This window comes from Sorex araneus, chromosome 11, assembly GCF_027595985.1.
Source record: "Sorex araneus isolate mSorAra2 chromosome 11, mSorAra2.pri, whole genome shotgun sequence".
In the NCBI taxonomy this organism is placed as follows: domain Eukaryota; kingdom Metazoa; phylum Chordata; class Mammalia; order Eulipotyphla; family Soricidae; genus Sorex; species Sorex araneus.
In genome coordinates, this window is record NC_073312.1 from 30,955,728 (window position 1) to 30,968,810 (window position 13,083).

Here is a 13,083-nt window from a genome sequence, read left to right on the forward strand (position 1 = left end):
ATTTTTAAAATATGCTTTCCAAAGTGGGCAGTACTACTCCCTCACCCCAGATCCCCCAATCTCTGCTCTGTGTTGGAATAATGGCATGGCTGGGGTTGAGGGGAGGGTGGCACTCATATTTGTCTTCGGGTGCAACTTTGGGGGCACTTTGTTCATTTAAGGTTGATTTCTAAGGATGTGCTGAAGGAATTTTTTTTTTTGAATGGGGAGGTAGCATAGACCAAATTAGGCTTGGAACCCTCTGTTTTAAATCATGCATGCAATCAGAGCACTCTCCTCTTTGGATACAGTTTCTGAGCATCCAGGTGGGGACATGGGCCTATCTTTTCTGTAGAACTCTATGCTAAGTAAGAATGCCCTTGAGAAAAGATGGTTCTCAATTCGGATGATAAAGAAGTCTGTTTTTATGTGTTCAGTTGATAGTATGTTTTTCAAGAAAAAAAAAAGAACAAAAATACTAACTCTTTGTCTTTCTTTTTTCCCTTTTTCTTTTCACATCACCTTGTTCTTAGTGTTTATTCTTCCAACTTCCATGCCGTGAAGAAGGAATCCGAGGGGGCTCCTGGTGGGGATCTGGCTAGCTTGGAGAACGAGAGACAGATTTATAAAAGCGTCTTGGAAGGTGGCGACATCCCTCTCCAGGGCCTGAGTGGGCTCAAGCGGCCCTCCAGCTCGGCCTCCACGAAAGGTAACCGCGTGTGTCCTGCAGGCCGCTGACCCCTCCACAGCCCTTCCAGGGCGTGGTGGCAGGTGCTCCTCCAGCAAGTGGGAAAACTTCTGCCTGGATCAGACCCCACAGGCCTTTGAGCCCTTCCCAGTTTTTCACCGGCCATTTTTCTTTCTGGTATCAATAGTTTCCTTTCCTTCAAGCCCTCACTCTCTCTCTCCCCAGAGCATCTCTCCCTTTCTCTCTCTTTTTTGTTTGATTCCCTTTTCTTAGATAGCAGCTGAGCTTTAGCCTTTCCTAATTCTAGCAGGGTAGCCATTTTTTTTTTCCTTTGCATCTTTGCACCTGCTTCGCAGCACAGATCATTTTGCTTCAGGACATCAACTGGGAATTAAAGGAAAACCAAATACCCTCTTATAACCAATGAGCATGTTACCTCTCCCAGATCACCACCCCACCCCCGCCTCCCCACTTTATTTTATTTTATTTTTTGCAGCTTTCAGCTTTAACCTAATGGGTGTGTTTATTTTATTCTGCATGCTTTCCAGTGGATCGTAAAGGTGGGAATGCTCACATGATTTCTTCATCTTCAGTTCCTAGCCGAACGGCTAACACTAGCCATGCGTTAGGCCCTGTGTGTAAGCACAAGAAACCCCTGTCCGCCGCAAAAGCCTGCATTTCGGAAATCCTCCCCTCCAAATTCAAACCCAGGCTCTCTGCTCCCAGCGCTCTTTTGCAGGACCAGAAGAGCATCCTGCTGCCCTCAGAGAAAACTCAGAGCTGTGAGAACCTGTGCGTTTCCACTTCTCTGAACGATGCCAGGAGAGGTTTCCCCCTGCAGCTGGGGGGGAGCATCGAGAACCTGCTGATGCGGTCCCGGCGGGATTACGACGGCCGGTCCAGCAGCACCCTGAGCCTGCAGGAGTACGGCACCAGCGCCAGGAGGCCCTGCCCTCTCTCCAGAAAGCCCGGCATGCAGTTCTCCATGCTCTACCGGGACATGCACCACATCAACCGGGCTGGTCTCTTCCCGGGCTCGGTCTCCTCCTCGAGTGTTCGGGACCTCGCCTCCCACTTTGAAAGGAGTGGCCTGGCGTTGGCCAGGGGGGAGCTGGGTGCCAGCCAGGAGGGCTCCGAGTACATCCCCAAGCACACCGTCTCCTCCCGTATCACGGCCTTCGAGCAGCTAATCCAGCGCTCCCGGTCCATGCCGTCCCTGGACCTGTCGGGCCGGCTCAGCAAGTCCCCCACGCCTGTGCTGTCCCGCCTGGGCCTGACGGCGGCCCGCTCCGCCGAGTCCCTCCTGGAATCCACCAAGCTCCGGCCCAGGGAGATCGAGGGCATAAACCCCCGGGGGATCTACTCCTCCCCGACCTGCAGCAACGTGGCGGAGCCCACCTTGGGCCTCCGGGGCCCCCTGCCTTCCGAGCCCCTGTCCACGTGCTTCGACGATCTGGACCGCTGCTCCAACGTCTCCAGTGACAGCCGAGAGGGCAGCGGGGGCAGCGTGCACGGAGACTTCCCCAAGCACCGCCTCCCCAAGTGCAAGGGGACCTGCCCCGCCTCCTACACGCGCTTCACCACCATCCGCAAACACGAGCAGCAGCAGACACCCCGGCAGCCTGACTGGCGCCCGGACCCCAGAGGCGACAAGAACGCCCTCCTCAGGAACATCTACCTGATGAGCCCCCTCCCTTTCCGGTTGAAAAAGCCCCTCCAGCACGCCCCCAGACAGACTTCCCCCAGTGACCTTTCAGGCCCCCTGGCGGGCCAGAAGCCAGACCTACCCAGTCCGCCCCCTCTGGATGAACCCCACACCGCTGGGGGGAAGCCCTCCGTCCCCAAACGCGTGTCTTCCCGGCAGGCCATGGCCAGACTGAGCCGGACCACAGAGCCCCCCCAGGAGAGACACGAGGCCCCCCAGGACTGCCCAGGGGCCTTTAACAATGGGAACCCTGGGCCACACTCAGAGCACAGCCTGGACAGGAACAACAACCCACAAAGTGAACTGGGAACGTCCCTTGGAGGTGGCCTTTGTGTCTTTGCCCAGTCTCACTTCACCCATCTCTCCACTGCTTGCTTTGTCCCCCCCTTCCCGTGTGGCCCCGGTGCTCCTTTTCTGGTCCGTCCTTTGTTTTCTGTTTGTTTTGCTTGGCAATCCATCATGGCTCGTAGTGGCTGCTCTTCTTTAGAAACAAAACCCCCATGCCATTTAGACTAACCGCCAAACTCTTTATTTCGAAAGAAAAATTGGCCGTTTAGCTCCTCTAAGAAATTTGCTCATTTGAACTCTCGGTGCGGTTTGCTTCCGTCCAGCTCACCCAGGGTTTTTTCGAGAGGCAGCCACTCTTGGTGGCCGTGTGTTTGCGAGTGTGTGAGTGTACAGTGTGTCCCCGTGAGATCCTGCACGCCTCTTAGGAGGGACAAGTTTTCAAAGAAGTCCTCTCTTTTTTGCTCACCTTTTGACCTTCTGATTAGTTTTCTTTGTATGAAACTACTTCACAAGGTTAAAATAAAAGGGTGGAGGGGTGAGGGATGGGGTTGTGGTTTTTTTCCTTAAGAATTTGTTTGTGAATCATTAATAAATAACTTTAAAAACTTTATTTGTAACAGATGGAAGGTGAAATCTTTTCCCACTCTGGGTTCTCACTAAATCTTTGCCTGTTTTAATTCTACTTTGTTGTCTTGAAGATTCAGAATCACCAAGACATTTTATACCAGCTGATTATTTGGAATCCGCAGAAGATTATATTCGGAGGCGACATGATGATAAAGAGGTAAAATGCCATCTTTACAACCTTAGCTTTTGTGCAGATAAAAATAAGTGTGCATTCTAGATATCTGTGAGAGAGGTGAGATGACTGAGCATCTAGAAGCAAAGTGATTTATTATTTGAGATAAGCTCATGAATGCCTCTTTTAATTCATTTTTCCAAAAAGTAGTGATCCCCCACCCCAACAGCAGACAATAGAATCTACATGCCAAGTCCAGCCACTACTGTTGCATGGGAGTTTCAGGAAGAAGTTACCCACGACTACATTCAGATCTCAAGGGTGGGAACCTTGGGAACCTGGTGTTTGCTCCACTTTTTTTTGCCACTTCTATTCCCCTCACCCTGGACCTGCCCAGCCCCTATCTTCCCCCCCCACTCTGGTTTTCTCTAGGGAAATTCACCCATGCTTTCTTCAGAACCACCTGCTCCATTTTTGCCACAAAGTACAGTTCAAATTTGGAAAAGATCATTTAAGACAAAGATGAAAATCATAATGAACACAATAAGTGTTATAAAAAAAAATTTAAGAAAGTTGCCGTTAACTTGGGTAAGAGAAGTAGCCCTGTGACGATGAGTGAGCCCAGCCAAGCATTGCAGATCTTGGTCCTGCACTTGCACATGTGTCCACAGCAGTGCAATGAACAGGACTGGGAAATGGCTCCATTCTCTGAAGTTCTATATAGTTGCCAAATGAGCAAAGCCATGTATCTGTTTTGATAGAAAGTTGCGGTGGGGTGGAGGTAGTCAGGAGTGAAACTTGGTGGTAGAGCACATGCTTCTCAGGTGGAGATCCCAGGTTTGATTCCCAGAACTATAACAACACAATCAAGACTTCTCATGAGGCATGTCTTTGGACTTTATCTTCCCAGGAGCAGGGTTCCTGTAGATTAAGCAAGCTCTGGTGTCCATTTTTCCTAAGTGCTTTGACCTGGTAGCAGGAGGAAGAAGAGGCATGTTCATTGTCCACAACTTTGTCCCTTTCCCTATAAACTCTGAAGTCCTTGGTCTCTGCTATTTGACTGATTTCCAGGGTTTAGAGAACTTTCTTTAATGATTTTGGGGGTAACCCTTTAGGTGGATTTAGGCTTTGAGGACAGGTCATCAGCTGCCTGGTGGTGAGACAGCAAAGTAACCTGTAGCTCACCCCTTCTCCAGATGCCACATAGACACTTGTTCCTGATCACAGAAAGAAACCAGAGGGAACACGGTCATACAGAATTCTTATTTTGATTTTTGTGTGTGTGAAACAGCATAATTTTTAGTAAGACTTATTTAGAAAAATGTGAGGGGAGAGACAGGGAGAAGTGTGTGTTCAGGAGAAAACAACATGGACTTCTCAAGAGTGAAAATAGGCAGGCAAAGAAACAGAGAGACAAGGAGATATGTGCTCAATGGACTACACTGCTTGAAAACATGTACAAAAAAACTCCATTTATTTATTTGTTTATTTTTTGTTTGTTTGTTTTTGCTCTTTGGGTCACACCCGGTAATGCACAGGGGTTACTCCTGGCTTTGCACTCAGGAATTATTCCTGGCGGTGCTCAGGGGACTATATGGGATGCTGGGAATCGAACCTGGGTCGGCTGCGTGCAAGGCAAATGCCTTACCCGATGTGCTATTGCTCCAGCTCCCCCCGCCCCCCCAAAAAAAGCTCCTTTTAAATAGTGAAAAACACAGTGCATGTCCTTGAGGCCACAGATCAGATTATTTGCAGACCTTGTCATGGAGATATAAGAATGTGCCCTGTAGGGACTGGAGCAATAGCACAGTGGGTAGGGCATTTGCCTTCCACATGACCAACCCGGGTTAGATTCCCAGCATCCCATATGCTCCCCAAGCACTGCCAGGAGTAATTCCTGAGTGAATGAGCCAGGAGTAACCCCTATGTATCACCGGTTGTGACCCAAAAGGCAAAAAAAAAAAAAAAAAAAAAAAAGAAAAAGAAAAAGAAAAGAATGTGCCCTGTGCAGGTCTGGGCTACTACGATAAAATACCATGGCCCAGCATTTCATTGATCTAAGTTGCTATCCGACATGGAAGGCTTTGATATAACTCTTGCTCACTGCACTGCAGGCCTGTTTCTCTAAGCAGGTTGTGTTGTTGATGTACTAAAGGCACATTCATAAGAGAAGCCATTTGTATCTGACTCCCACTGGCTCACAAGTGCTTTAAAAGTGTGTCTTAACCATTATCCGTGGCCTCAATGATTAAACTAGGGGAGTAGTGGGTTTGCAGACCCTCGCACTGGATGGAATCACTTTTTACTGATTCTATTCTTCCTTAGTCAGTGAGCCCAGAAGCACATTATCCTCAAGCATCAGTTACAGAAGCAAGGCACTCTTCCTGATGAATGGGGTGTCAGTTCTGGCATTTTAAAATATTAGCAGTTCTTATTAACATTCACAAAAAAAATGTGTCAGTCCTATGGGCAAGGTGATCATCTAAACAATCCCCTTGTTATAACAAAGATACAACTGAAGCAGGATCTGACTTGCTCAGGGTCATATTATAAATCCACTTGTATTAGAGGGAGAGCTAGTTGGCATCACATTCTGGACTGCTACCCCAAGAATAGAGCACTGTGCATGAAAAGCACTTTCTTCTGTCTTATTTTAATTTTACAACAACTTACCTGAACACTAGAAAACTCAGTCATTTGATGAATTGCTGCCTTAGTATTTGTAGATCCTACAGAAAAATAGGAAAAATCAGGGCCACCTTGAGCTCAGTGTCTCCTTCTTCCTGTAGAAGACTGCTGTCTTATTGAGATCACTAAGAACTATCAGTCTACTTAATACTCTTCTACAAGAAATATTAGTGCCAGAAGTTTTTAATTGGTATTGAATAAGAAAAGATGTTAAAATTCTATTCCATAAGTCATTACAACAAACAAGGAGTACCTTTGACAAAATTCAATGTTATTTAATTGTTTTTAATGATAAGAGAGGATTTTTCCCCTAAACCAAGACACCATTATTCTTACTTTACCTTCTGTATTTATATTATATACTGTTCTCTTAAACTCAGCATTATTTCACCCATAATAATCATGGGCTAGAATGATAGTACAGTGAATAGGGTGTGTGCCAACTCATCCTCTGTCACCAATATGGTCTCCTGAGCCCACCAGGAATGATCCCTGAGCAGAGGGCCAGAAGTAAGACCTGAGCACAGCTGGACGTGCACCCAATCCCACCCCTCCCCCAAGAAAAGAATCAAGAAAGAATCTGGTGCTCTCTGTCAATCACACAAATAAACCCTGATGCCTGTCCCAAGATCTCTTCAGCTTTGCTAAGGTTCAAGGAAGGGTCATCTGACTTACGAGAAAAGGACACCATATTTTCTAAATCTCTGCCCTATCAATACTAGGAATAGAAGAAGGAAGCTCTAAAATGATTTAGTTGCCACAAAGCTCACATGATAAGTGTTCTTTGGCATGTTGAATTAGGCCTGCATTAGGCAGGAAGCATTAGCCTACTGCTCCCAGCATGGGAATATGCTGTGGGAAATAACCACTGGCCAAGTGAGCCTAGTCAAGAGAGCTTCTCTGGCCACAGTGCCAGCCCAGCATGCTTGTGAATGTTCCAGATGTCCCCTTGGGTCACCTGACCTTGGCTACTGTGTACCAGGAGGCAGGAGGCTTTTGGCTGAACCAGGGGGCTGTTTATAAACAGTGTAACTGTGGAATCTCTCCTTCCCTGCATCCCAGCTTTCCCTGGGTTTCTCGTGGGTTTCTCCTGGGCAGTGCTGCCTCCTCCCTGCACTTCAGGCATATAGCTAGCCAGAGTGGTTCTGGGGGAATGTGGGACTTGGCCCCATAAAGCCTCTCTGGCATCCGACTGTTCACATTTCCTCCCAATTGACCCAACACCATTTTCCTTAGTTGTTTTTGTTGTCAGTTAACCCTATCCTGGACCAGATGATTCACTGCCCATTTTATGCAATCTCATGGCAGAAACTTTTAGCGGACCAGAGACGACTTAAGCGTGAGCAAGAAGAGGCCGATATTGCAGCTCGACGCCACACAGGCGTCATTCCGACGCACCATCAGTTTATCACTAATGAGCGCTTTGGGGACCTCCTCAATATAGACGATACGGCAAAAAGGAAATCTGGGTCAGAGGTCTGTTTTGGTTGCCTCGATCTGCTGCTTGACCCAAAGCAATATTTGCCTTCCTTTGGCGTTGCCCTCTGTAGGCCAAATTAGTTCTCCAAACAGCATCTGTCATCCTGCCTTCCCTTAGGCTTGCTTTGGCTCCTCTATGGCTGGTCACTGGACATGATTCCCATTGTGTCCTGTGCTCTGTTATGTTCAAGCATGCCTGGCTGTGGGATCCGGATCTGCTGGCGCACACCCCTGTTGCATGCCTTAGAGCATCGGCTGCCTTCATGAGTCCAGTCCTATACATCCTGCATTTTATCATGACCCTGTGTTGCCTGTGCATTCTGCTTAGAAACCTTTGTAGTTATGGGGTAGACAATGATAAGATGGTTCTTTAAAGAAATGATTTTGTGAAACAGGGCAAAAGTTATCCAGTGATGTTTTGTTTATACTATAAACAGTAGCCCCAAAGTTTGGTGCCAGTCACATTGAAATATTCAGGCAGAATCCTGCTGCTTGAGGGTTCATGAGGGCTCAAGTTTCCATGAAGAAATGTTGAAACTCAGCGTTCTTGAAGATAGGAGAAGCCCACGGCCCATAAAGGATCTCCATGAGAGACATTGCATTTGTTCCCTCATTTTGACATTTCTAAGCTGAGATTACAAAAGCTTGATGTTATAAAAGGGCAAAACCATAAACCACCAAAGTGATTTCATCCAGGCTTTCCTGGCCTCCTGCACTAAGGTCAACATGTTGAAATTCTTGTGCTGGCCCAGTGCTGGAGCCTGCGTCAGAGTTTATTTGGCCACATGCCCCATCATAGGCCTGCTGAAGATTTATTTGCTCCTTTCATGGAATTTGTGTTTCTGGGGGTTGAAGGTTCGAGAATTGGGAGAGTAAGCCCCAGAGTCCCATACAATATTAGACTTTTTAAGTTATCAATTCATATTTTTGTTTCTACCTCTTGAGTGATAAAGGCATCACTGGTTTTTTGTAATAAAAAAATCAGTAAAAAGGAAAAACTTGTAGCAAGGAAGAGGCAGAAGGTAGTCTGTTGCCAGGGTCAGAAGGTCCTCAGTCCTCTGTGCTCTTGCTCCTTCTCAACACTTCCCTGTTCAGAAAGTGTCTAGGATCAATTATTCTTGTTCACTGGTTTCCTTGCACACGAGTGATGGAGGAGATGAGAATGTGCAGAGATACCTTAGGCTGCCAATTCACAGGGATGCATACAACTGGAAGTGCAGCTAGGACAAAAGAACCAGGGACATAGGCCAGGAAACTCTGCCCAGGCTGTTCAGCCTCCTCCCAAGCAGTGATCCTCCAACTGTCATCAGACTACATGAGTGAGGGGTTGGTTGAAATACCCATCATTGACCTCCACTTATAGCATTTCCAATGCCAATATGGTACCAGAAAGTTTTCATCTCCACTCAGTTCTCAGATGACCTTGAGGCTATCCAGTTTAGGGCTCACATGAGGTATTGACTTAAATGAGAAACAACAAGCCTTAAACCAGGCTTTATAGACCAGTGATGTTCAACCTTTCTATACCTGCAAACCAGCACTGCTCCATGCACAAAATAATGGACCAGAAGTTGAAAATCACGCATCTACATATAAACTTTGGTTCCATTCAGTAGACTTTGGTGGCCACTAATTCACTCAGTGACCCTGAGTCAGGAGGCAGAAGTAGGATTCAGACATATCCCTGGAAAGCTGGTGGTTTAATGGAAAAGGCATCATCATAACAGTTATCTCTCCTGTAGTAGATAACAGTGCCCTAGAAGAGAAAGGAAAGATTTGGCATCAGAAAGAAGAAAATTAAGAGGGAGCTGATGTTTTGGATAACCAATGGTCAAACATTTAATAAGTCTTAAGTATCAATAGACTCATTCTTTTGAAATTTTTATTTATGGAAAGATTTCCTTTATTGAAAAACAGATCTCCCAACATTGACCTAAGCCAATTTACCAACTATATAACAAGATAAACACCCATGCAGTTTTAGTAATTGATAGGTGATATCAATTTGCTCTATAGCTGGGTGTCATTAATTTTTAAAATTTAAAATTAATGCAGGCATTGAACTGTGTTACATTGGTTTATAAGGTGTTCTGTTGATCTCTAGTATGTGCATATATTGAGAGAGAAGTGGAAGTATCAACATGAAAGGAAAGAATAAAGTTCTTGTAAATTTATGACCCTTCAGAAGATCTTGGCAAGACCCCAATGTCAGATACTTGGAGTCATATGACTAAGGATTATGGTCTAAACTCTACATGGTGAAACTCATAATTATCTATTTCTCCTCACTTAGACTCTCCCGTTTTCCCCACTCCACTTAGCTCATGCCCTCTAATACTGAAGAGGAAGTGTGTAATTTAATTTGCATCACATTGTTTCCCAAGACCTAAGAATCATAGCAGTTGAAGAAGTTGGAACAGCTCATGACTACAGAGAATTATAGTGACAGCCATAAACAGCCTCCTCCCATGATTTCTCCTCCCTTTCCTTTTTAAAAGTGTAGAAGAAAATTCACAAATAAATATAGTGTAGGCCAACTTTCGGTTGGAATTGGAGATGAAGAAATACCAGGCAGGCAGAAAAGGTTTAGACAAGATAGAACAAATAGTTTTGTCTGACGAGAGCAAAAAGTGTGTAATAAAGGATGAAGGCAGTTAGGTGTGAGCAGGGAGAGATTACCCAAAGGCCTTAACCCACGTCAGGAATTGAGATTTGATCTGAGGGATGGTTGAGAGTCTGGGCCAACTTCAAGGAAGTGATGTGATGGAAGTATTCAAGGAATGTTATTTATGCTCCTGAGTGGCAGTAGATTAAAGAGAGACAGTGCGAAGTTTCACAAAAGAAGCTTTGTGCCTGCAGAACTGGAGGTCAGACCTGAGACGGGTTCTAGACAGATGTCGTGTCTTGATATCTGGAGGTGGGGACGGGGTCTGGAAGGAAAAAGCAATTCAACAGAAATGGAACCTTGCAGCCAATGAGCCCACCCAGGGCTCACTTTTTATCTGACTTTCCAGAGAATCTCATAGACCAAGATGAATAAATGCAACTGAAAATTATTATAAGAGGTGACTCAGAGATTTATTGACTTTCCGATCATAATTCCAGTGAGAATTAGGGAAAATAGAAGGTGTCCCTTGAAAAGTAAGACCACAGCCTAGGGATGGGTTAGAACTTTTGGCCAATCTTGGCTAACTTGTGTTTTTAATGATTATGGTCAGCTTTGGGGAACTAGCACTGCAGCTTTGCCACTTTTCTAATCATCTCTTCCCCAAACCTGGCCCTTCTGAGAGAGATGCTCATGCATGAGGTCGTTGATAAACATCCACGTGTTGTTCTGCTAAGGTCAGACAAGTGGGCTTTTTCCCAGATTTCTATAGCAGAACAAACTGGTTAGAGTGAATTTTCTGCTTTGCTTTCTAAAAACTTGTGAAACTGTGTTTTTCTTATCATATGTGAATTGTGATTTTAACTTGTTATCATTTTCTTATGTCTAGATGAGACCAGCAAGAGCCAAATATGACTTTAAAGCTCAGACACTAAAGTAAGTGCCACCAATCAGATTTGTTGTTTTGATTGCCTCTTTGAAACAGGGATGTTTGCTTTGAAGGGAAGAGTTAGAGAAATAATAACATAAAAGAAATCGTTTATAGAACTTTTCAAGGTACCAATTGCTATTCAAAGTACTATACACAAAGACTCTGTCTTCTACTGCATATGTTATGTGTAACCCTATGAGAGGCTTATTGTTACTAATGCTGTATGTGTATGAGGGAAGTCAAGAAAATATAATGTTAAGGAACTTGCTGGAACTGGTTGATGGTAGAGTTGGAATTCAAACTCAGCTAGTCTGGGCTCTTCTCACCACACCACACTGCTACTTCCTGTACAGAGACTTTGTTTACTTGATTAAGAGGGGACACCATCTGGGGCCGGAGCAATAGCACAGCGGGTAGGGCATTTGCCTTGCACACGGCCGACCCGGGTTCTATCCCCGGCATCCCATATGGTCCCCCAAGCACCGCCAGGAGTAATTCCTGAGTGCAAAGCCAGGAGTAACCCCTGTGCATCGCTGGGTGTGACCCAAAAAGCAAAAAAAAAAAAAAAAAAAAAAAAGGAGGGGACTCCATCTGACTCATCTAGTCTGTGGAGGGAGTTGTGTCCATTTTCTAGGAAAATAACTTTACCAGACTCGCTATATTTATATTGCTCCCAAGAGCTTAAAGGCTGTGGAAGCACATGGAGATAAAACACTGTGTTCTGGATTGGGATAAATCTGGAAAAATACTTCTCAAAGTCCCTGCATAGAAGTGAGTTGGGGAACCACCGCATACTACGTCTCCCTCCTTAAGATGCTTTGCTATGACATATTCATAGTTCTAGACGTCTTAGAGAGAAGAAACCTGATTTGCTTATTTTGTCATCTAAATTTAGATGACCAGGAAATCTTTATATTTTCCATGGAATGAAATTTGGGAAATGCTACCAGAAATGGGGTTCCCAAAGGAAACCGCTCACTTCATGTCTAATTATGGATGAAAACGAACCCTGAGTTTTCATTGGCAGCAATGAACAGCAGCCATCCCATTGTTCTGCTGGAGGCCTCACATCTGGTGGCAGGAGGGAGGGCTCCCCTCCCATCCCTGGACACCATGTGCAGGAAATGCTAAGTCGCAGCACTCAGCTGTGGTTCTCATCTCCAGTACAGAGAGGTGGCCAGGCCCTGATTTTCAGAACTGAGGTCCAAATGAGGTGAACTTGGGTTTGGTTGTAGTTACTCCTGTCCTCTAGCTCATCAGGTGGTGTTATCAGGGCTGAAAAGGTGATGCGCCCTAGAGTCAGGAGTCTGGGTTTGAATCTTCATGGAGCAGCTAGTGGTTCCTGTAGTGGTGGACAAGCCACTCACCTCTACCACCCCATTTTGTCAGGTGTAGAATGGACACCAAAGTGCCTCTTTTGAAGAATAGCCAAGATGTTACTGAAAACATTTTGCATCATGTAGTCTAAGTCCCTATCTCTTTTTTTCCCCTTGAGTTAAAATTATTTATAGAATGATTTTTGTGATGCTATGTTTATCTAGACTTCAGAGGTCAGTCTTGCTTTCGAGAAGTGCTATCAAATAGAACAGGTAAGAAAGCTGAGAAAAACCCAGCTTGGCCCCATTTGTCAGCAGGGCAAAAGGATTCTTTCCTTCTGAATCTGTTTTCAGCCTACCTCTAGAAAAAAATGTGCAGAAGTTCAGACCATGAACTTGAGTATCTTAAATATTTTCAGTTCCTTGGTTCTATTTTCCCACTTAGTTAAGCTACTACAGGAGCATCCTGTGGGAACATTCGGGTCCTCAGAATGAAACAGGCTTCCTTTCACAGGACTTTTGGGGCACTGCGCCAGGCTAATGTACAGGGTGACATGGCAGAAAAGATGTCAGCTAGGTCATGTTGTTTCTCAAACATTGTTCCCACCAGATCTCATCAAAGTGGTTCTTTGCCAGATGGGGTGTGGTCCACAGTGCTGGAAGGC

General features: G+C 45.4%; 1 protein-coding gene across 50 annotated transcripts in view; it reads left to right on the plus strand.

Moving 5' to 3' along the window:
• The window catches only part of SORBS1 (sorbin and SH3 domain containing 1), a 242,969-nt gene that overhangs the window by 204,749 nt on the left and 25,137 nt on the right, over positions 1 to 13,083 (plus strand). For 24 of the 50 annotated variants that reach the window (XM_055119325.1, XM_055119327.1, XM_055119329.1 and 21 more), the window contains 4 exons: positions 513 to 688; positions 3,359 to 3,444; positions 7,396 to 7,563; positions 11,061 to 11,107. In XM_055119325.1, coding sequence (XP_054975300.1) covers positions 513 to 688; positions 3,359 to 3,444; positions 7,396 to 7,563; positions 11,061 to 11,107 — 477 coding nt within the window. Of the gene's footprint in view, positions 1 to 512; positions 689 to 1,215; positions 2,695 to 3,358; positions 3,445 to 7,395; positions 7,564 to 11,060; positions 11,108 to 13,083 lie in introns of all 50 variants that reach the window. The other 26 variants (XM_055119308.1, XM_055119309.1, XM_055119317.1 and 23 more) reach the window with 2 other exon arrangements.